Source organism: Furipterus horrens, unplaced genomic scaffold (assembly GCF_987537825.1).
Source record: "Furipterus horrens unplaced genomic scaffold, mFurHor1.1.pri manual_scaffold_2, whole genome shotgun sequence".
NCBI classification, from domain to species: domain Eukaryota; kingdom Metazoa; phylum Chordata; class Mammalia; order Chiroptera; family Furipteridae; genus Furipterus; species Furipterus horrens.
In genome coordinates, this window is record NW_028327172.1 from 101,869,069 (window position 1) to 101,893,949 (window position 24,881).

The following is a 24,881-nucleotide window of genomic DNA, read 5'->3' on the forward strand; positions in this document are numbered from 1 at the left end:
TAACTATTGAAGAAAGGGCAGCATAGCACCGAAAATCCAGATGTTAAAAACTCATTCCCTTCTCAAAAAGTTTTTTTGTAAAAGAGCTAATCTATAAGCACGTAACTTAAAGAAGACCCACCATTTTCCAGTACAAGCAGCACACACAATATACTGAAAGTTAAAACTTTAAATTATATGCAGAAATAACTATAAATAAAATATTAATTTTTATTTTTTGAATCTCAAAATATCTGCATATGTTGAAATGTCAAGATTATATTTCAAAATGACAATTCAGAATATACATCTATTGATGAGTTAAGACTTCTATAAAGACAGAATCTTCTCCATAGGTGACCTAATATAAGAACAGAATTAAATAAATTAGGTGAAAAGCAGGATCAAACAGCTTTGAAACCTCTAGTATTATGCACCAAAGGATGTGAGGGGAAAAAAAAAAAAAGTACAGGCAAAACCAGGAACTCTTCCCTCTTATACCCCTAGTTAATAGACTGCATTTTCTTGGATATTGTTGAAAATATTACTTATAAAAATTTTTGGAGAGTTTCACATTCTGACTCAGGTTTAAACTAAGACATAGCCAGCATTCAATGGTGTCAAGATGTCTTGGTGAGACAACTGGTTTCTGACAACTCTTCATTACCTAGGCATCTTAAAGGGCTACAGCTGTTAGGAGGATGGATCCTTGTAGCAATAAGATCATATGTATAACTAATGTATATGTTTATTATAAATTTCTAGCAATATATGGACTATAGAGGTCTTGCAAATTACATTTAGTAAAAATACTATAATTAGAAAACATTTTCCTGGTTTACTGAAATATCCCTAGAGCTACTCCTTAATTTTTCTATTAGATTTTACTTGTTTACTTTTCTTTGTTTCCCTTTCTAGTCATCCATATTTCTTTTCTTCTTTTTCTTTTTCTTATTCACTCATTTACATATTTAAACAATACTTGTGGCCTAAACTGTGCTAAGCACTGCTTTAGGAGAAAGAGCGACCTAGATTACCAAGGTAATAACACTGTATGCAGGAATTTATAGTTCTAGTAAGGTAGACAGACAAAAATAAAATAAAGAATTAAAATTTATGAAGACCAGATAAATGATAAAGAATATTAAACAGGGCTATGGCAGTGGACATAGGAAGGTAGAAAAGATTCAAGAAAAATTAAGGAGACATATACAGGAACACTTAGCAGAAGGGGTGGTATTTTCAAGGCAGACTTAAGGTTTCGAAGCTGGTAGTGGGGGTGTCATTTCCCAAGACAGGAGAATAGAAGGAGATGCAGTCTTATAAAGAAGAAACATTATAGTGAGTTATTTACAGGAAGATTCTTCATATGAAGACGTCTAATATGCAGTTGAAAATAGAAGAACAAAGCCTAGAACACAGACAAATTAAAAAATTTTACTTTCAGAGTCCCTGGAATAAAAAGACCTGAAGCAAACTTAAATTGATTATTTTTTTCCTCATAAAGAGTAGGCTGAATACAAAGACTAAAGCTGAAACCTTGGGCAATACAAATTTTAAGGGAAAGATGTAAGAGAAAGCTGTTGAGGAAAATTGCAAAAGATACGTCCGAGAAAGAGAGGTCAGTGAAAGAATAAGTATCCAAAAATTACAAGACAGGAGGCAGTTTTAATTAGGAGGAAAATAGCCCTGACTGGTGTGGCTCAGTGGGTTGGGCATCATTCCACATAGGGAAAGGTCGCTGGTTTGATTCCCAGTCAGGGTACAAGCCTGGGTTGCACGGCAAGGTCCCCAGTTATGGGCATGCAAGAGGCAATTAACTGGTGTTTCTCTGACACACCCATGTTTCTCTTCCTTTCTCTCTTTCTCCTTTCCCCTCTCTAAAAATAAATAAATACAATCGTAACAAAAAATAGGAGGAAAATATAAACAGGGTAAAATGTCCTGAAAAGACAAATAAAGTATCCTAATAAGAACTTTAAAGCACTACTGTAGTCATGCCTAACTCTGTACTAGTCATGATGAAGAATACTAAGTAAAACAAGAAGACTTACAATCAAATTGAGAAGCTAACATTCATATTCAATTAATATTTGAACACAAACCACATGTGAAGCAAAATGTAGTATTTTATTTAAAGACCGTATTAGAAGATGATAAAAAGAGGCATATATTTATACAAATGCTTATAATAACAGCAAAGAAAATTCAGTAAACTGAGATTTATATTTTATTTACATAATTTAGAAAGATCTCACGAATCCCTTGAATTTGAAGTTCTGTTGTATAGCAATGTAACATTATGGCATGTTGAAGGGAATTATGGAATCAGGATTATTAAGTGGTATGTAGTAAGTCTTAAAGGTAAGTGATGGATAAAGTAATTTAAATATTATTATGTCTGCCACAGTGGAACATATGGCAGGCAGGTGCTCAATGACTATTCATTAGTTAAGCATAATTCACAGCCAATGAAGATGCTTATTAAAATATACCAAACAAGCAATCTGCTTTCCTAGCAAAAGCTGTGATTTCTTGGCAAGTAGAGGTGAATTCTTATTTTAAGGATTCTCTCCACTGTTTTCTAAGTCTCTTTTGTAAGTGCCATAAAATTTACTGGTAAATAATATAGTCAGGATTTCATATAGCCTGTTCTATAATAATTAAACTGGAAATGAATTTCCAGATGAGTCTTAAAAATGAGTATTATAATGAACTTTAATACTTTTAATGATCACAAAAAGCAAAAAGAAAAAGACATACTGACCATAGCTTTGGAGTAGTTCCTCTTTGGTGGAAACAATCAGAGATCGGTCTTTTGCTGATAGAACTATGGCAAGGCACACGTAATGCTGCTCAAAAGAATTTGCTCGGCGCACAACAGTCATAAGTCTGACAGGATGGTTATTTGGAGGAGAACTAAAATGTTCAATACAAAACCAGCTAGAGTAGCTTAAGCCAGACGGAGGGGGAAAGAATCTTTCACCTAAAGTAAAAATAGAAAAATAACAGTAAAGGAGTTTGTGTTGACTGTTTCCAGTGAAAAACAAACAAAAAACCAAAAAGCAATGAGCGTGAACTACAATATAATCTTATGAGAAAAAAAGACTCTCATAAACAAAGAAATATTTACCAGAACCAATGCCGCTGACGACAGCCCCATCAGGAAGGCCTGTTGTAACGGCACTGTTTGTAGGGGCATTATGAGGGGCCAAACTGGGCAGAAACAGGCAGCTATTAAAGAAAGATGATGTACATATTAGAGATCAACTGTGTTCCTGTGTTATTACTATGCACTTACCACAATGAAATAAATTGCCATTATTTAAGGGGTATCTAGGGATAAGAGATTATAGAATAAATCTGGATGCCTAACAAAGTCCTTCCCTTCTTTTAATTACAGGAGAGTATGGGAAGATATATTTTAAAAATCTTCAACAGCATTTTTTAATTTAAATGTTTAAAAAATGTCAAAGCATAATTTGCATATGGTAAATGTACCAATGTATAACCCTGTTCAAGACATTGGAATAATTTCACCACAGCAGAAAAATTCTCTTATATCTCTGTCCAGTGAGTCACTCACTCTTCTCTGTTGCCATTGTTCTTTTTATTTTCACATTTTATTTTATATTATATTTCTTAAATATCTTTTTTTAATTGTTGTCCCACATTGCCATTGTTCCGATTTGTTTTGCCTATTCCCAAATATATTTTAATCCACTATTGAATAGTAACCCATGACAATCTTTCTAAATTCAATTTTTAGTTTTAGATCAATGCATAAGAATCCCACAAATAACTAGTACAGACATAGATCTATTCTATGAGCATGTATGTCCATTTCAACGCTGACAGACTTTATAAACTCTTCTATATTCTCTACAGATTCTTTATTGTTATTTCTGCTGCTACAGCCTTTTCTGTCACTTGAAAGTATTTACTCATTAGATATGACAGTCATTGAATATTAATGTATAAGATACTAAGCTAGGTATTTTGATGGAAAGGATGATGATAACACCCAGAGCTTTTAAAGATTTTAATTAGCATATTATCTATAAATTAATTATACTAAATCAGAGGTTGGTAAACATTTTCTGGAGAGAGCTAGGCCATAAATACTTTATGCTCTAAAGACCACATAGTCTCTTTCACAACTACTCTACTCTGCTACTCTAGCATGATAATACATATATAGGCTGTATTACAATAAAACTTTATTTACAAAAATATAAAATTTACAAAACAGATTTGAACTTTGGGCTGTAGGTGATAACTTTAAAATATATTAAATTTATTTAGTATAATAAATAAATCTAAAAATCTTAAAGTAACATGCTCAAATAACTCTAATTTAAAAAGATATAGCATATAGTATATTTTAGTCAAGTAGATTTAAAACTAAAGATCTGTTTTTCAAAGGCAAATATGAGTCATAAAATAACATAATAAGGCTTGGCTACCTTGCAAATTCCTTACCCAAATCCCTCAAGGGATGTGTCAAATTCAACAAAAGCTGGAGTAACTGATGACCCATGAAGTCTGATGTCATGTGGAGTTGTCATGGAGACCAGACACTTTACCCGGGTCAGGGGTACAGTACTTCCTTCTGCAGATTTTACCAGGCTCTTGCTTATCCGGTAATGATTATCTTCATGTAAACTGAAAACATTATCAGAACCCAGACCATCCACAGATGTGATCATACTACCTAGAAGAAAAATAGCATGTAGGTTTCTAAATAATGACTTTACAAGGCTGATTTAGTTTTAAATACCACAATTCAGTTTTTGCAATTATTTCGTTATAAACACCAACGCTATTATCCAGTTTTAGTATACTTCATGTTTATTTTAAAACAAATTGCATATATTTCCTTTTTCACTTATTATTAAAGTAATAAACAGATTTACAGAAATGTTAGAGACTAGAGTATAAATAATAAAAATCACCAATAACCACTATACACCAAGCTACTGTTACAATGTAATTTAATTATAAATTTAGTTAATAATTTTTATAAAAACAAGATTATACTTTTATGCTACAAAATTATTTATTACTTCTCTTTAAGAAAAGAAAGCAAAATATTCTAAAAGCATTATAATGAAAAGAAACAAGTCATCTTTCTAATTAAAAAAATCAGATAAATAGCAGAAACTTCTCCCATTTTCTCTCCACTTTTAATTCTTCTCTTACAACTATCAAAATTAAATATGTTGCCCTGACCAGCATGGCTCACTTAGTTGAGCATCGTCCTGCAAAACAAAAGGTCGTCTGTTTGATTCCCGGTGCCCTGGGTTGTAGTCTAGTCACTGGTTGGGGTGCATGAGAGAGGCAATAAATCGATGTTACTCTCATACATAAATTTTCTCTCTCTCTTTCTTCCTCCCTTCCCCTCTCTCTAAAAATAAATAAATAAAATCTTTGAAAAATACATTTCCCAGACTTCCGGCCAAGATGGAGGCCTAGACAGATACACTGGGTCTCCCTCCACAACTAAGAAGGAATACAGCTACCTCAAAACTAGAGACAACCAGAAGTTCCAGAAAATCAAGCTGCATGGAAGTCCAACAAACAAAGATATAAAGAAGAAATACTCATCCAGACAGGTAGGAGAGGCAGAGCCTGGGTGGAGAGGACGCGGTGCGGTGGTGGCGGCGGCAGGTTGGTGGTAAGCGCAGTTACACATTTTAAAAACTAGAAAGGGACACCTGGGGAGCGTTCCCAGCTCAGCTCCAGACCAGGCTGCGCAGCTCACCGTCCCAGCACCGGGGAATATCAAGCCTCACTGCTTCTGACTGTGCAAACCAGTGGGGGTTGGGGTGGAGGAAGAAACTGCCAGTCTCTCAGCAGAGTCCACTTGTTTAAAGGGCCCCCATGGTCTGAGAATGTTCGCAGACCCACCCACTCTGGGAATGAGGGCCTGGGCAATAGAGAGGTGCGAGTCCCATATGAAAGTGGGAGAAGTGCCTGGAAAAGGGGCAAGTGCTGAGCAAGCAGCATTGTTCCCTCTCTGACCCTTCCCCCACATACAGCGCCGCAATGTGGTGAAATGGGTCACCCTATACTGACAAATATCTAAGGCTCCACCCCTTACAGCATAACAGGAGCAACAGCTCTAAGAAACACAGGCAAACAAACACAGGAGCCTGTCAAGATGAGGAGACAGAGAAGTATGACCCAAAAGGGGGAACGGATCAAGGTTCCAGTGGGAGAACTAAGCAATGAGGACATAGCCAACCTAATAGATGAGGAGATAGCCAACCTAATAGATGCAGAGTTCAAAACACTGGTGATAAAGATGCTCACAGGATTGACAGATATGCTTGAATATAGCAAATGCATAAGGGAAGAAGTGAGGCTATGTTAAATGAAACAAAGGAAAATCCACACAAAACCAATGGTGAAGGGAAGGAAACTGAGGTTCAAATCAATGATTTGGAATATAAGGAAGAAAAAAAAAGTCGACCAGTACAGAATAAGGAAAGAAGAATTGAAAAAAATGAGGAGAGGATTAGGAACCTCTGAGACCACTTTAAACGTGCCAACATCCGAATCATAGAGGTGCCAGAAGTAGAAGAGGAAAAGCAAGAAATTGAAAGCTTATGTGAGAAATAATGAAGGAAACTTCCTAAATTTGGCAAAGGATATAGACATACAAGTCCAGGAAGCAGAGAGAGTCCCAAACATGGTAGACCCAAGGAGGACGACACCGAGACAAGTCATAATTAAAATGCCAAAGACTGAAGATAAAGAGAGAATCTTAAAAGCAGCAAGAGAAAAACAAAGAGTTACCTACACCTACAAAGGGGTGCCTATAAGACTATCAGCTAATTTCTCAAAAGAGACTTTCAGGCAAGAAGGTACTGGCAAGAAGTATTCAATGTGATGAAAAGCAAGGACCCACAACCAAGATTACTCTATCCAGCAAAGCTATCATTTAGAATGGAAGGGCAGACAAAGTGCTTCCCAGACAAGGTAAAGCTAAAAGAATTCATCATCACCAAGCCATTATTACATGAAATGTTAAAGAGAGTTATTTAAGAAAAAGAAGATCAAAACTATGAACGCTAAAATGACAACAAACTCACAACTATCAACAACTGCATCTAAAAAGTAAAAACAAAACCCAACTAAGCAAACCAGAATAGGAACAGAATCATAGGTATAGGGATCATTTGGAGGATTACCAGCTGGGAGGGGGAATAGGGTGAAACAGGGAATAGTGCAGGGATTAAGAAGCATAATTGGTTGGTACAAAATACAGGGGGAAGTTAAGGATAATATAGGAAAGGTGAAACCAAAGAACTTATATGTATGACCCATGGACATAAGCTAAGGGGTGGCAGGATTGCTGGGGGAAGGGGCTACTGGGCAATAGGGAGAAAAGGGGAAAAATTGGGACTACTTTAAGTAACAACATAATCAATAAAATATACTTTAAAAAATAAAAATAAAAAATACATTTCCCCTTTAAAAATAGTAAATATGCGATCACTAAAAGTACTTCAATTAAAAAATTCCTATATGCCTGTTAATAATAATTTCAAGAAGGAAAATAAAAATTTTAAACTAATGTTCTATTTTTCAGAAATGCATTACAAATGTAATGAAGAAGATATTCCCTTTCAAGATAAACTACATAAATGTAACTGTTTCCCTCTTAAATGTGCTAAGCAATCAGGCAAGCATAAAAATAGTTCAATACTCTCTGAGAGAAAGAAACTATTTTTGTTCCTGTTCTTTACAAAGGAACACAACACAATTCTAAGAAAAAGTGAAAAGTACAAAAACAACAATAACAAAAAATATATACATATAGTATATTAATTGATATAAAAAATGCAACTTTTTGTTTTGCAGTAAAACTGCTGGAACTCAAAAGATCAAAAGTTTTGCAGGAGAAAAAGAATCTAGACTGAAATAACAATTGTTTAATCTGACTCTTACCTAAAAAAAGGGGCTGATTAAATGATCACAACATTCTTACACACCATTCTACTTACCTAAGTTATATTCTTTTCTGTTTAAATGCTGCATCACTATGGCTAACAAAGATACCAAATAAATTATGAAGTAAAAGACAACAAAACTATACAATTAGCATTGGGAGGAAATTAAGTGCAACTGAGATCTCTACTGAGAACACCACCCATACACTACAGTGGATGGAGTCTGTTGCTTCTCTACCATCCATGCCGGATTAGTGAGCAGTGCCTGCATTCCGCTATACTGTACCCTCGTCCCCATCATCATTCTATCAGCCTGATGAAAAAACTTTTCCTCCCTGGAGGCTCCCTCATCAGCAATACTGTCACCCCTTCTCTATGAAACTGCCAGATCCTATTGCTGGCCCTTGTTCTCAGTCTTCTCTGTATGAATTCTTGCAGGGGATAATATCAAGGTCCACATGAGATTACCTTTCCTCCAGTGAGCTTCACCTCTACTTCATTCCAGAGTCACAATTTGGGCAGTCCTTGTTGCTTGTTTCACTGCTCCAATTTTGTTTGCCATTGTCCCACCCCATTCCTCCAGTTTTCTCATTCCCTTTCTCTGACTACCTTTGCTTTCTGGCTGAGCCATTATTCTTCAGACCAGTGATCTGTCCTTTTCCTCCCCGCCTATCATTAGCTGCTTGGCTTCACTTCTTTTCCTATCTAGCCTATACGCTTTGGTGTATCTCAACTACTTCTGTCAGCATTTTAAAATTTTCTGCAGCAACTGTCTTGCAAACTCACAGCCCGTTAATATCCCAATCCATCACTAGTGCAGGCAAGAAAGGCCACTAGAGAAAGGCAAAGTAATTATGGGTCCTCTGGGAAAGAGTACTACCCCTTCCAAGCCAAGGGCTATTCTGCAGGTAATTCTCATCTCCTCTAGATCTCACTTATTATATCAATGATTCCTTCCCCACCCCCTTCAGCCATCAACCAGATCTTGTGTTCCTCCATTTACTTAACAGCAGACAACAACAAATTCTTGTATTTTCTTTTATCACAGTAAAACTTCTTGAAATATTTATCCCCTACATGATTTTCATTTTAAAAATAAACCAAAAATGGGAAGTTCAAAGGTCAACTTACTTCTCATCTCTGGCTCATAACTCAGGGAACTTGGTTTGTGGACTCTATATTGTTTTAGCAGTTTTTTGTCCCAGGCACCACAATTTAATGGACTTGCCAAACGCAAAAACTCCCTAAAGAAAAAAGTTATTCCTTGATTGAGAATATTACATAAATCATAAACCAAACAAATAGAAAATTGGATTTAATGAATCATAACACATTAGCTGAAATACAAAAGCAATCCCAACAGTTATTTAAAAAAAAAACACAATGTTAATTTTATGTTTTAAATACCAAGCACTGAAAAGTACACAGAGAATCTTGTGAAGGGCTAGAAAATGAAATCTAAGGAGCGTGTTTTCCTGGAATGTGATGTATCTTCTACTAGTTTTTCACAATAGAGTACAATGATATACAATTAGTATATAACCTATGTCTTATCAGCACCTGGGTTACCTGTACCAAAATATGACCTTATATTCTGAGAATTCACTAACTGTGAAAAATGAGCATGTCCAAATGGTTGATTGCCATTCCTGCTCTGTTTATCTAACTAGCCAATAAGTTATTTAGCAAGATACTAGCATTGGGTATGAGATAGTCTCTCTCCCACTCTCTCTACTTTTTTAATGCATGTTTTATTCATTATGCTGTTACAGTTGTTCCAATTTTCCCATTTGCTTCCTTTTCCGCATGGTACCCACCTTCCCTCCAGCAACACTCCCCATGGATCATGTGTGTAAGTTCTTTGGCATCTCCCTTTGCTACACTATTCTTAACTTCCCAGTATCTAATTTGTTCCTATCAATTATGCTTCTTAATCCCTGCACCATTTCCCCTTTCTTCCCCTCCCCCCTCCCAGCTGATAACCCTCCAAATGATCCCTATACCTATGATTCTGTTCCTGTTCCTTAGTTTTTTGTTTGTTTGTTTGTTTTTAGGTTCAGTTGTTGATAGTTGTAATTTTTTTGCCTTTTTAATGTTCATGGTTTTGATCTTTTTCTTAAATAAGTCCCTTTAACATTTCATGTAATAATGGCTTGGTGATGATGAACTCCTTTAGCTTTACCTTGTCTGGGAAGCACTTATCTGCCCTTCGATTCTAAATGATAGATTTGCTGGATGGAGTAATCTAGGTTTGGAGGTCTTTGCTTTTCATCACCTTGAATACTTCTTTTCAGTCTCTTTTCATTTGAGAAATCAGCTGATAGTCTTAAGGGAACTCCTTTGTAGGTAACTCTCTGCCTTTCTCTTGCTTTTAAGATTCTCTCTTTATCTTCAATCTTTGGTATTTTAATCGTGTTGTATCTTGGTGTGGTCCTCTTTGGGTCCAACTTGTTTGGGACTCTATGCTTTCTGGACTTGTACTTCTATTTCTTTCTCCAAATTAGGGAAGTTTTCTTTCATAATTTTTCAAATAAGTTTTCGATTTCTTGCTCTTCCTCTTCTCCTTCTGGCATACCTATAATTGAGAAGTTGGCATGTTTGAAGATGTCCCAGAGGTTCCTAAGCCTATCCTTGTTTCTTTTTTAAAATTCTTGTTTCTCCTTTTTGTTCTGGTTGAATGTTTATCTCTTCCTTATGTTTCAAACTGTTGGTTTGAATCCTGGCTTCCTTTTCTTTTGGGATGGTTTCCTGTGGATTATTTTTTATTTCATTTAGCGTAGCCTTCATTTCTTCCTTTATTTTTTCCACACTCAAGGAGTTCTCTGAGAATCCTGATAACAAGTGTTTCGAACTCTGCATCTTATAAGTTGGCCGTCTCTGTTTCACTTAGTTCTTTTTCTGGGGTTTTGCTCTGTTCTTTCATTTGGGCCATATTTTGTTGTCTCCTCAATTTAGAAGCTGCCCTTTGTTTGTTTCTGTGTATTAAGTAAAGCTGCTTTTATTCCCTGCCTTAGTACTGTGGCCTATGTAGAAAAGGCACCTGTAAATTGTGTGGGGCGGAGCTTTAGGTAATTGCCAGGGCTGGGTAACCTGCTTCACTGCTTTATGGCTGTGTGAAGAGGGCCTGGAGAGTCGACAATGATGCCACCTGGCTTCTGGCAGCTTGCCCAAAGCTCGTACCTTCTCCAGTCACCTCACCCCCTTCCAGGGTGTGACTAGTGTCCTTCCAGATGCTGCCTTGGTGGTGAATCCCAGAGTAGGTGGGTTTGTGTATATCTAAGATCACGACAGCTCTTTAAGGGGCGAAAATCTGGCAGTTTCTCCCACTGCCCCAACCCCGCTGGTTTTTACAGCCAGAGGTAATGGGGGTTTGTCTCCCCACTACTAGAACCCTGGGCTGTGTGGTCTGGCCTGGGGCTGGGATTGCTTGCTCCCAAGTTATCCCTCACCTACGTTCTGCTGCCGCCTCTCCACCTGTCTCTGAGACTCCACCCCTCCTACCCATCTTGATGAATGTGGCTTCTTTAAATCCTTGGTTGTCAGACTTCATACAGCTCAATTTTCTGACAGTTCTGGGTGTTACTAGTTTTGAGATCTGGTTGTAATTCTTTCTATGATTGCACGAGGAGGCGAAGTGTGTCTACCTATGCCTCCATTTACTCTATACTTTTAAAGTAAGTTTACCAAAAAGGATCAGAGATAATCCCCACCCTCTTTTCAATATTTTAGGATTCTTATTATATCCATAAGATGATGGAACAAGGAAGTAGGGATTGTCTCATTCATCTATATATTATCAAGGCCTAGCCCACTGGCTGATATAACATAGTTTAATAAATGTTTACTGCATGTGTTGTTTTTTAATCCATCATTAGTTTGGAGTCAGTTAAAAAACATAAATTTCATGTGAAGTCCAGCCATTTTTAAGAAAATTCCTAAAAATTTATGAAAAAGAAGAACTTTAGCAGCAGAAAACATTTATCTTACAAAGAGAGCTGCTAATATATAAGTGACAAGATATGTAAGTATATTCTTAAAAGGAGAGATAAGATGACTTTTGCATTAAATCTGTTTGGCTAGGTAATTTCAAGAAAAATACTTTTAAAAATGTTGTTTCATCCCTTAAACATAGAGCACTGTTTCTCTCCCATTTAAAGGTTATTTAAAATTAAGTATTTCTTGAACGGTTAAACTATGGAAGATATATCCACACCTTGGAATACTACTTGGCAACAAAAAGAAATAAACTATTGATATGTAACAATTTAGATGCATTTCAAAGGGATTATAGGTTAAAAAGAAAAAGCCAATTGTAAAGTCACATATTGTATGAGTTCATTTATATAACATTCTCAAGTGACAAAATTATAGAGATGAAGAACAGATTAGTGGTTTGTGGGGGTTAGGGACATGCATGTGACAATAATGGGAGACCTCTGTGATACCTTGATTATGTGGTAGTCACATAAACCTATACATATGATAAATATCAAGGAACTACATAGCATACATGGATACACTGTACCAATGCTGACTTCTTGGTTTTGATGTTGTGCTATAATTACATAAGATGTAACCACTGGAGGAAACTGGGTGAAGGGGACACAGAACCTCTCTTATCTGACTTTACAATGTCCTCTGAATCTATCACTATTTAAAAATAAAAAAGTTAAACAAGTATTTCTTAGAAGCGTTCTTACATATAAAAAGTTCTTCAAGTAGGTGCAAGTCTTAAATATAATATGACTTTATTTTTAAAGCAAACTGAGATTTGCTGAATTCACGTGGAAGAAATAACCAACAAACAGAAACATCCTCTGTTCATTAAAAACTAGATTTGTTTGTTTATATATGCTATACTGGGAGCATTTTGCCCAATTTTTTGTCCATCATTTTTGCCCACAGATACTTAAATACATGTCTATTAAAGCAGGAACTTTTGCATATAAAGGCCCTTGGAATACCGTCACTAATTGAGGATATTGAAATGTGAAAAAGAGAACTACTGACCTCAGCACCATGGGCTCCAGAGACTGAGAGGCTAACCTTTCAAACATCCGCTGGAGGGGTGGGTGCAGTGCGTGGTCCTCATCAGCCAGTGCGGCACTGCACCGCTGCAGCAGTCGTGCATGAAGACCAGCTTCACACATGACTTGCTGGTTTCTTTCTGTGTGCACCAGGGATTGTAAAATATTTGCCACGGCAAGTTGAAGGTCCAAAGCATGCTAAAGTTAACAAAGAAATCCATACCACCATTCTTAGTAAGATAGGTGATAGTTCTCTCCACATGAAACACACCTTTTACTATGAGGTCTCAACATGCTGCAAATCACATTCAGATGCTTTAAGCAGCGGCTCAGAGACCAGCAACTCCAGAAGACGGCGAGGCACACATCTCCTGTCCTCATTTTGCAAGCACAGCCAGCTGGACTCCATTCTATTCCAAGTATTTCCTATTACATGACTATATAGCTATTACTAGTAATTTAATTTTTACAGAAATAGTGGCTGTAAACTCTTTTCATGGTGTGTAAATAACCAGTTTAAGGAGGTCCTATTATTTACGTTTGTGACACTTTAGGGCTTGGAGGCCATACATTTTAACAAAATTTGTCAACCAAACTCCAGCTCACTCACACTCTTGAGTGCTACAAGTCAAAACAAGTAAATGGCTTCAAAGTGGTATCTTCAGTCATTTTTCTTTCTGTACTACTTATTAACGATTTCCAGTGCTGAGCAGGATTTTCAAAAAGAAACAGGATAATTTTCACACCAGAATAACCGTGTTGGCTGTATCTGTCAAATCAATTGTATCCTAAAACATTCATAGCTATCATTAATTTAAAAACTAATAAAATTAACTTATAAATTAATGAGAATTAATAGAAAAACCTACATATTTTTTCCTTAACCGACTTTGGTATGTGATATGGAATGGTTTCATATCACTTTCTATCTTTCTGGCCCCCCTCCCTTGCTCATGCAGTCATGCTAAGATGAAAAGGAGCTACTGTATCCAAGCTTACTTCTGGCTGAGTCACTGATCCCACAGAGGCCAGGAGGTCCAACATAGCAAGCATGGCTCCAGGGTAGATGATGACAGCATCAGAACTCTGGAGAGATGAAGTTGCCACATGTAGTTTGGGGTCATTTTTAGGAGGGCAAATGGAAGGAGTTGAAACACAATGATATGTGTGCCTATGAAAAGAGAAAGAAGGGTAATATGGTATTTAGTTACAATCACATTCTCAGTTCATTTTCTTCATCTGTTTCCTTTATCCACTGATAAGCAAAAAACCTTATAATTCAAAGTTGGGCTATAAATACCTTAAGTTTGGGATATAAAAAGGTAATATATTGTCAATTCCTAATGTGTCACATATAAACCATTTAATGGTCAATTCCTCTAGGCTCTTGTATGTCTTTACCATTTACTGTTTGTACTGTTTCATTAAAGAATGGCATACAATGACTAAACAGTGCTCTATGATATATTTGAAAGTTGCTAAGACAGCAGACCCTACAAGTTCTCATCACAAGAAAAAAGAATTGTTTTTGTTTTTATTGTATATGTGCGATGATAGATGTTAACTAAATTTACTGTGATAATCATTTCACAATATATTTAAGTGAAATTATGTTGTACACATTAGACTTACACAGTGTTGTATGTCAGTTACATGTCAATAAAACTGAAAGAAAAAAAAAAAAAGAATGGTACCTGTACCAGAAGATATAAATGGGTGAATTCACAATGATAGCTGAAATTATAGCTCTGGGAAAGGTGACAAGAAATAGTTCTGATAACAGGTGATGAGAGTGCAAGTTATGCTAAATATCTCAATAAAACTGCTTTCTTTTGAATACCTATGTTTTTAACGTTGCGTTAAACCAAAGGTAACAGAACCAAGAACAAACCAAAGTGGCCTACTCTATAACTAGGTCAGTGGTGTCAGGGTTGGCTCAGAATTTTAGCTACTCTTAGCATCAAGGGAGTTTTCCTTTAGCTTATTGGAAACTACACTCACTGTCTTTTACATTCTCTCTCTCCTATCACTGAAAATATTTGTCATAATTTTTAAAAACTTGGAAGGCATACTTCATATAACAAGCTTCTATGAGTTAGAAAGCCTAGCCATGCCCTGGATATACAACATTTCTTCTCATCAACGATCTCCACTTTCTATTTCATATTGTTCTTCTACAATTCATGAGTTTTGCACATTTTGTATCTTGGCTCTAGGAAAACAGATGCTTGTGGCTTTAGCCTGTAGAAGGTTTGTTCCAATGAATCGGTTTCAGCATAATATGTCTAGTGCTGAGCTGTGTCACCAAGAGCATTGCAGTTTCAGCTCTGGCACAAGAGCCGCTTGGGAAACAGATGCTTTAAGTCAGTTATTTAGAAGCAAAGAATTGGCACTGCCAGATTTAAAGAAAAAATTTTAAGTACCACTTTCTTTTTAACAAAGACTCTATGAAAGTATTCAGCTTCACTTATAAAAAAAGCACAGGGACTCCCTTTAATTATTTAAAGTCAGCATATCTTCCACCCACTCATTTTTTCAAATTTTTGTTTTAATGCTGATTTTGTTCAAAAAGATTTAATTTCTAAACTTACTAAGATATATTTCTAAATGTTATTTCCAATAGTTATCCTCCTCCTATGTTGCTTTCTTTAGTCTTTAAAACATTTTGACCCATCTAGAAAAGATTCCTAATTCCTCTACAGTGTAATATGAATTCCTAACCATTAAGAAATTTCATAAAAACTGTTTTCATTACACATTAAAAAAACAACAACCCATATCTGAGGAAAAACATAGATTCTAATTATGTATTTTAATTATAGGCCTTCCAAAGTTATTTCTGAACTTCCATATTTAATATAGATTTGAACTTGAGCTATGAATATACTCAAACTCTTTACTAATATATAAATATTATAGTAGCAAGCATTTTAAAAATCTTACATGAGGAAACAATATTCTGATATAGAAATCCCATTTATTTTTCTCAAACTAGAAAAATATTTCAATTATTGTACAAATCTAAAATGTGGTATTTATTAAGTAAAATTAGGTCTATTTTTGAAAGCATTATATAACACTAAATCTTACTAAGTCATTTAGGTATAACCACAGGTATTTCCCCTTTTTAAATTTAGAGATTACAGTAAGCTTATCAAATGAATAATTTCCAAGCAAAACCTAATAATTTGCAAAGACAGAATAAAATGAAATTTCAAAGTTGCTATGTTGCAGTTCCTTTTAAAACTTAATAGAAATTGATTGCTGTTCATATTTCAATCTAAGCTCACATATATATATTTATCTATATTTTTGGGGATATATGCTTAAATATTTAAATTCTGAATTTTCTCTTCCTTAATTATCATTAAGTGTGTAGATGATGGGTACCATGTCTGAATGACAAATAGTACTTGCCACCTTTTTATCCATTCCATATATATTCTGGAATGTCTTAGTATTATTTTGCATTTTGTTTTCACTTCCTCTAACTCTGATTAAACAATGTTCAGCTATAATCCTATTCCATTATTCCTTCTGGATAATGAATAATAATGAAAAAGATTATGAGTTTTAGTTTTCAAAATATGAAGCTTCCTATTTCCCCCCCAATTCTTAAACTAATTAGAGAACATTCTCTACGATTTTATATACCAGACAAGTATCACAAGCCCAAAACTTCTGTAGTATCTGAATACTCCCACAAGCCATAAAAACTAATACAATGTTGATTTCTCCTTTTGCCAACAAAAACATGTTTTGCCACAAGATGCCCATTAGCTGATGTAATTTGCTGTTCTGGCGATGTTCTAATTTGGAAAGTTACTATATTGCATTTGTAAAATGAAAACTGTCTTTCTTATTAGCTTATGATTCTTATCACTGAGCAAAATTTATATAACTTTAAAATGTCAACACTGCTCTTTTTATTAGCATGAACATTATCAGGAGCTTCCCTGAGGTGACATCAACCTGTAAGCCTGATTAGAATTCCAAAAGGTAAGAGCCACTCAACCACTGATGCTGATTCAGGCGCAGTTTCCTGTTACACCGAAGACAAGGCATCCTTACAGGTAGCTATGTTGCAAATGATGACAAAGTCTTTTTGCTCTAAGGCTTTAAATAACTCTTTATGATGTGAAATAAAATGTATTTTTCCTTTATCAAACTACCATTTAAATAAATAGTAAATTCTGATGGATATTTTTAATGTGTTCCTTTAATCTGTAAATTCCTATATTAAAGTTTTTTTAGTTTTTGCTTGATAGTTTAAAAGGGTTAAATATTTTTAAACATAAGGCTTTGTAAGCCTTTACATTTATGACAGAATTATAAATGTGACTTTTAAAAACAGTGATAACTGTTTAGCAATTGAAGCTGTTTTCTAACACCCAGTAGGCCCGTGTAACAGTGAGACACGTGCACCTGCAGACCTGAAGAACACTTTTTGCCTCATTCATTTTAGCAACAGAAGAAAAACACTATCAACTCATATTGATGTTATGAACTCTTGAATTAAGAAGTGCTCTTACAAAAATAAAAATAGTTGTTTTAAAAATACAAATATATTGAACAACACTAAATTCATTTAAAACTTCTCTTAACTATGCCATGATTTACTGGAAAAAATGAGCTGTAACTCCCAGTGTAAATTTAAGAGAAAAAGGAAAACATAGGTTCACACACCTAATGAATATTACTACTGAAATATTAAAATATAGAATCTGTAACAAATACTTTTAATATAAAAACTCCAATTATATACAAGTTTCAAAAACCAGAGCAATAGAAATAAAATTAAACAACATAGCAGAACTTCAGGATTCCTTTTTAAGAAGCCACAGTGGAAGAATATTATTACAAAACTGAAGGACTTAGAGTTGGTCAAAAGGGAAACAGGGGAAGGAAGAGTACTTGGTTCCAAGTGCGCAGAATATGGTCATGCACTGTAATTATAGAATATGGATCTTAATTGTGTTACAGAACAGGGGTGTCCAAAAAACGCTAGAGTTTGCAGCTGGGGGATGGGGAGAAGGAAGCAGCTTTCAGGATGCCTTCATACGCCTAAGGCTAGGGGCTGGTGTCTTTGTTATGCAAAATGGCTTTAATGCATCCAAGGCTTCAGGTAGATGGGAGGGGTCTTGGACCATGGCATAGTATGGAAAAAGCACACAGAGGACTTCCGGCCAAGATGGAGGCTTAGACGGACACGCTAGATCTCCCTCTACAACTAAAGAGGAATACAACTACTTCAAAACAAAGGATAACTAGAAATTCCAGAAAATAAAACTACACGGAAGCCCAACATATGAAGTTATAAACCAGCGGTGCCATTTGGGCAGGTAAGAGTTAAAGAGGGCAGTGCTGTTTGCGGTCGCACCTGGAGCGGCGGGCAGCGAGGAATCCCGGATCCGTCAAGCCCCTGGCGGTGCGCGACCCCGGCGCTGGGGAGAGCGGCCGCTGCATCGCCTTGAACAGTGAGGCCCAGGGGGGCGGGAGGACGATCCCGGTCTCCTAGCTGAATAACTGTGTGAATCCATCTTGGACCCCCGCCCCCAAAGAAAGCACCACAGGGCTGCGAAATAGGTCGCGGACAGGCAGGCGCCGGCCGGTCGCTGATTTGTGACGCGTACACAGGCACTGCCCCCGACAGCCGGCCCAAGAAAACAAAACGCATCTGTCAAAATGAGGCAGACAACTATAGAAATCCTGGTGGCGCAGCTCACCAGACAGCAGATAGAGAACCTGACAGATGAACAGATAAGAAACCTGTCAGAGGCTCAGTTCTGGGCCATTGTTAACAGATGGCTTACAGAATTCACAAAAGAGCAGGAAAAAGATATGAAAGAAGCGAAAAACTTTCATAACGAAAGGAACAAAACCGCATACGAGACAGAAGGAAAGGAAATAAAATCCAGAGTTCATTTCAACAAACTGGAATATGGAGAAGGAACAAGCAGTCAACCAATGCAGCGAGAGGAAATGGGAAGCAACAATGAGAGGATCAGAAACCTCTGGGACAGCTATAAAAGGCCCAACATAAGAATCATTGGTTTGCCAGAGAATGAGGAAGATGAACTAGAACTTGAAAAATTGAGTGAAAATATAATAAAGGAGAACTTCCCAGACTTGGGGAAGGGAATAGACTTGCAGGTCCAGGAAGCAAGGAGAGTTCCCAAGAGACTGGACCCAGGGAGAACCACTCCAAGACACATTATAATCAAAATGTCAAAAATTAAAGATAAAGAGAGAATCTTAAAAGCAGCAAGAGAGAAGAAAAGAATTATGTACAAAGGGGTCCCAATTAGACTATCAGCTGACTTCTCAAGGGAAACCCTACAGGCAAGAAGAGACTGGCAAGAAATATTCAAAGTAATGAAAATCCAAAACCTACAACCACGAATACTCTATCCAGCGAAATTGTCATTCAGAATAGAAGGACAGAGAAAGTGTTTCCAGGACAAAATAAAACTGAAAGAGTTCATTAGATCCAAACCACTGTTATATGAGATGTTAAAGGGACTGGTTTAAAAAAAACAGAAGCTAGGGAGATGAAACAAAGGCAAACTAAATAGGCAACGAGAGTGGAAAAGGAACTGTGGGTACGGGAAGCATATTGGGGGGAGGTCAACAGGGAGGGGGAGTGGGGAGAGGGAGGGAGATGATATAGGAATTGGGGATCAAGGTAGGAGGGAATGGAATAGACGGAGAGAGGTTGGGAGGAACTGTATGCACAACTAATGGACATAATCTAAAAGGGGGGGACAACTGGAGGGAGGGGGGCCACTGGGTGGAGGGGAGCAGAGGGAAGGGAAATTGGCACAAATGTAATAATTTAATCAATAAAACACATTAAATCTGAAAAAAAAAAAAAAGAAAAGAAAAATAAATAAATAAATAAATAAATATCAAAAAAAAAAAAAAAAAAAAAAAAAAGAAAAAGCACACAGAGTCTGTGTGAGGTTCTGTGAATGGTTGGAACTGAGTGCCATGCCCACTGCATCACAGGACGCAGTCAGGGATTTAAAAATGAGCGGCAGACATTTTAACAAGGCTGATCATACAATTTTAACTGGGGACAGGCTGACCATGCGGTTTTGGGAACTGACAATGCAGTTTTAAGGAAGGGACATACCTTGCTGCTTTGAAAAGGAAGGCTCTCCATGTGGATTACAAAGGACTAACCATGCAGTTTACAAGGAGGCTAAGAATCCACGAGGTTCTGGATTAAAAGCTGGTGGACACCATAACACAGATGAGGTCTCCCCAATCAGAACTGAATGATTGGCAGCTACTGGTAAAGCTGAACTGTGTTTAGAAAGTAGGGAAACGGTATCTCTAATTTTTCTAAAACTAGCCTGGTTTGGTAGGGGGAGGCAAGGATATGTGTTTATGGGTGTTTTAAAGAACATAAGACTTAAGAGCAGTAATCCGCAAATAATTAGATCTATATAACTATTAAATAAACAATTCTTTTTCTTTTCACTAAACTCTGGTATTGAGAGTTATAATTCTGGCGGCAGGCAATCGGGCCCCTAACTAAAGAGCATATGGGTTCTATTTCAATTGGAGCAGCCCAGGGGTTCTGTAACAATTGTACTCTTGCCAATCAACTGCTGGTTATTTATATTCTGCAAGCTTTATATACGAGCCAGCCCTGGCTGGTTTAGCTCAGTGGATTGAGCGTCGGCCTGAGAGCTAAGTGTCGCTGGTTCGATCTTCCAGTCAGGGTACATCAGAGAAGGAAAACTCTGACTCCAAAAAACCTCCGCTGCCTTGCGGCATACCTCTTCAGGGGAAAGGCTAAGGGAGTAAACCCCGACAGAAAATCCGGAGCCGGAGTCCCTAAGGCGGTTTGACGTTGTAGTCAACACCGGCAACTCCTGCGGCGCACCTGAACCCAAGCTGTATCGACTCCGTCTTTCCCTTGGACCCTTCAGCTGCGAAGAGAGGGGGGGTCTGCTGCATGGGCAACAGCAGACCCTCCATATCACCCTGCCCAGGCTCTGTAGCTTCAGTGTCATCGCAAGATGTCGATTCAACACAGGAGGAGACAGATACCATGTCACTCCCGAGTCGGACTGCACAGCCATTCTCGGCGGTGCAGATAGACTCTTAAGAAGCTACACCATCGTCTCTCGAGACGGACGGCTGCCGCCGACGATATACGAGCCAGACTAGTTCAGTTTAGGAAGAGATTTACACAGAACCGATGAAAACAAGAGCTGGGGTTAGGTTTCTTATTCATTTTTTCACAGGTTAGCTGTGACAAATCTCCATAATAGCATCAGACTTCAACTGGTTGAACCTAATTGAGAAAATACACATTTCCTTGTCAGGGCTGTGCTATTCATTTGAGAGCAAGAGTAAAAACCAAAAGATTGATCCCACAGCACATTTAAAGTAAGAAGAAAAAGCAGGAGAGTACTTTATTTAAACAGGCATTCAGTCCTCATTTCTACACTAATTTTAATAAAAGATACGTTGCTTTAAAGCAAAATGCATATTTCAGTCTAAATAACAGTTGGATGGCACATATCCTTCTTATCTTCAAAGCAACAACACATTTTACTCTCATAAATATACTCAGACATGGACTATTTTGAAACCTAAAAAAAAAAAAATCAAATAGCCAAAAAATCAAACAAAAAGCAAACTGAAGTTACAAAGCACAATCACCATACTAACATATAATTAAGCACAAAAGAAAAAAACCCCACACAAATGAAGATTGGCTTCCGTGATAAGATCAGTACCTTTTCCTGGACAAAGCTGGTGTACCCCAAGGAGAGGGGAGAGAAGACTCACTTGTCAGGCAAGGAGGGATCTGTTCTGCATGACTACAGACAACAAAACAGACAGGGTGGTTTAGAGAGGTTAGAACAGAACATCAAGTTGGCAGCTGGTTAGTTTCACAAGAAATACCAGTAAAAGTTTAATAAGGAACATCCTCCATACTCAGCAGGAACAAGGAACAAAACTACCATACATGCACTGAGAGAAACAGAAAAGCATGCTTAAGGCCGATGATTATCTATTAATGTTAACATTTAACACATTTGTTAAACAGAGTGCTGTAAGCCCTATTTTTGACAAAGCAAACTAAAAATGAGGCATACCCACTAGGAAAGTAGAAAACAAGGAAAAAGAGGTTGAATAAAATTAAAAAAATTCAATTTTAAATAGCTTATTCCATGAACACAGCACTAGCCCATGTTTCCTATGAATTTATTATATCATACGCATTTTTATTTTCAAGATAAGAAAAAAACTGGAAAACAATTTTTCTTACATTACTTTTTATTTTCTTATCTAAATATTAAGGTCTAAAAATATTATTAAGAAACAAGAAACATCTAGTAGATATTTCATAAGAAAGACGTAAAATCTAACAGAAGCTCTATCCAACGGAGTTACTTGCTTTATGGGGGCAATATAAAAAGAATTCATTTGTTTTACGAAATAAAACTATGGGAACTGTCAAAAGGGACAATGCTTGGGACAAATTAGCAGCATGATCACTCTTCAATATTTTCAAAGTGAAGACTTAATTAAAAACACAGTTTAAAAAATGAAAGTAAGTGATTTAGGTAAGTGGCACTCCTATGATCTCCCTTAGAATAGATTTCTCTTATCATAGATTTTATCACGCTCTGTTGTAATTATTTATGCGTTTGCATTTAAGCTGAAGAATGGCCATGACCAAAGTAGACTTGTGCTGAGCTGAACCCACAATGCATAGTACAATGACTTGGCACTTGTTTAATGAAGAATGAGTAACTGAGTCTGAATTATCTCTTGATAAGGACTCCTGAACTATCAATGACTCTTAGGGAATTTTATCATTATTTTGAGGATTATGTTGAGAATATATCATGTGTCTGGAAATAAATAGGATCATAATCATGTTCTCCTGTTGATGACTAACATTGTTAAGTTCAGATGTGCCTAACATTACTGAGAATAGAGGAAAAAGAGAACAATAATAAACATTACCATTAAAGTAAACTTCGTAGAAATTATTTTATCACATACTTGCAGAGTTAACTGACCCTGGATTTATGAACAATACACAGATGTCTATGTTGAAAAACTTAACATCAAAACAATAGTAATATTCACATATAAAGTGACAGACAAGCAATTAAGAATACTCATTTGTTTTCATTTTCCTTTAGGTTAACTTATAATTCAAGCCTTCATGTTGAAGTCATACATAGTATACCCTTTAATTCAGAACACAGAACAGAACCATACCTGTCAAAAGAATCTGTGGCTACTTTGTAGAGATAAATAAAGAGTTTACTGCAGTGCCGTAAAATGGGTGACACTGAGTCCATCGAGATTATGTCTTCATCTAAAAGTCTTTGAAATGGCTGTGTATTTGAGGGGAAGACATTCACAGGGCTTATTTTTCTTAGATCTGAGAAGCAGCCAAGAAATCGAACGGCATCTGCCAACTTCTCATACTGAATCTCTGTTTTGAAGAAATGAGAGTTGGCCGGCTCATAGCGCATTGCTGCAGTCAATGTGCAGAACACAGTGTGGAGAAGTTCAAATACTTGATTTTGGTTCACTTTCTCCCAGCCATTCTTCGGTGGAGAGCTCAAAGATCTTTCCATAGCAACGAGCAAGGACGTTATGTACACAAATCCTCCAACTTTCCTAAAAACTGTTCTTGACCGATGGCTTTCTCGAAGGACTAAGAGGAGGGCCTATGGGGGACAAAAAATAACAACAAAACATAATTCAAATTAAAAAATACCATACAGGAATGTCCAAGGGACACAACACCATTCTGTGAACATCTGAAAAAAATGCTTTTGTCATTTACCCAATAAACAGTCTTGTGAAGCATATCGAACATTTTGCTAATTTAAAGAACTCCATAAAACAAGATAATTTTAGGAAACACTATACATATTCCTTTTGATAGAATAAGACTATATCCAAATCTTGCTAAAAAGATTTTCCTATATCTTTGGTGGATAATGACATCAATGAATTCAGTAATTTTTACAAAGTCACATTAGTAAATAAAAATATATAATCTAGCATAATTTTACACAATCGTGGAAACTTACAACTGTGTGTGTATGTAAACTGATTTATTCTAGAAAGGATCAGAGAGATGGTCAGGGCAGTCAAGACCTGAAGTATTTCAATTCATATAAAGTCACCATATACTAATGCTTTGGAAAGAGGAGTCAATTCACAGTTCTTAATAGACATTCTTTCTTGCAAAGCGAATTGAACCCAAGGACCTAAACAATTCTCTTTCCTAACAGGTGTAAGCACTAAGAAATAAAACCAGAAGGCCAAATAAACAATCTTTTATAACTTATTTTCTGAACTGCCATACTTTTATCTTATTTATTATTAAAAATAACATTTTACAAAATTACTCAGCCATTTATGGGGCACTTACTACACACTAGGCACTTCTTGAAGTGCCTTTATGCATTAGATGTGTTAGGCAATATTATTATCCCTGCTTTATAGATGAGAAATTGAGGTGAACACGGTAAAAGATAGTACAATTTACACAATGGAAAAGGTAGGATTTAAACCCAGGCAGTCTGCTTGCCTTACTTACCCACTTAACCTTGACCTTATTATCCCAAACAGCAAATTGAAATTGTTTCCCTCTGTTTTAGCAACTGGAACACCATGGGTATCTAATATTACTTCAGACCAGTTTATAATCATTACATGTGAAAAGGCCATTTTATTAATATATCTCACACATACCTAATGATATTTGAAGAAGGAAAAGGCTATACATTAATATATAATTACCTTTTAGAAATATACTGCTTCAAAATTAGGAAGACTTCATTATACATACCTATACTTTTATTATTTTAAAAAATATAAACTATGTGATCTGTATATGCAAATAAAATTTTAAAACACA

At 36.4% G+C, this 24,881-nt stretch overlaps 1 protein-coding gene across 1 annotated transcript in view; it reads right to left on the reverse strand.

Annotated features, from left to right (window-relative positions):
* WDFY3 (WD repeat and FYVE domain containing 3) overlaps positions 1–24,881 on the reverse strand; it is a 288,940-nt gene that overhangs the window by 106,515 nt on the left and 157,544 nt on the right. Inside the window, exons 13-20 of the mRNA XM_090266254.1 lie at positions 23,222–23,679; positions 21,721–21,804; positions 13,964–14,135; positions 12,948–13,162; positions 9,069–9,181; positions 4,462–4,693; positions 3,113–3,213; positions 2,747–2,965 (exon numbers count right to left, since the gene is read on the reverse strand). Of these exons, the coding sequence (XP_090122380.1) occupies positions 2,747–2,965; positions 3,113–3,213; positions 4,462–4,693; positions 9,069–9,181; positions 12,948–13,162; positions 13,964–14,135; positions 21,721–21,804; positions 23,222–23,679 (1,594 nt within the window). The remainder of the gene's footprint in view (positions 1–2,746; positions 2,966–3,112; positions 3,214–4,461; positions 4,694–9,068; positions 9,182–12,947; positions 13,163–13,963; positions 14,136–21,720; positions 21,805–23,221; positions 23,680–24,881) is intronic.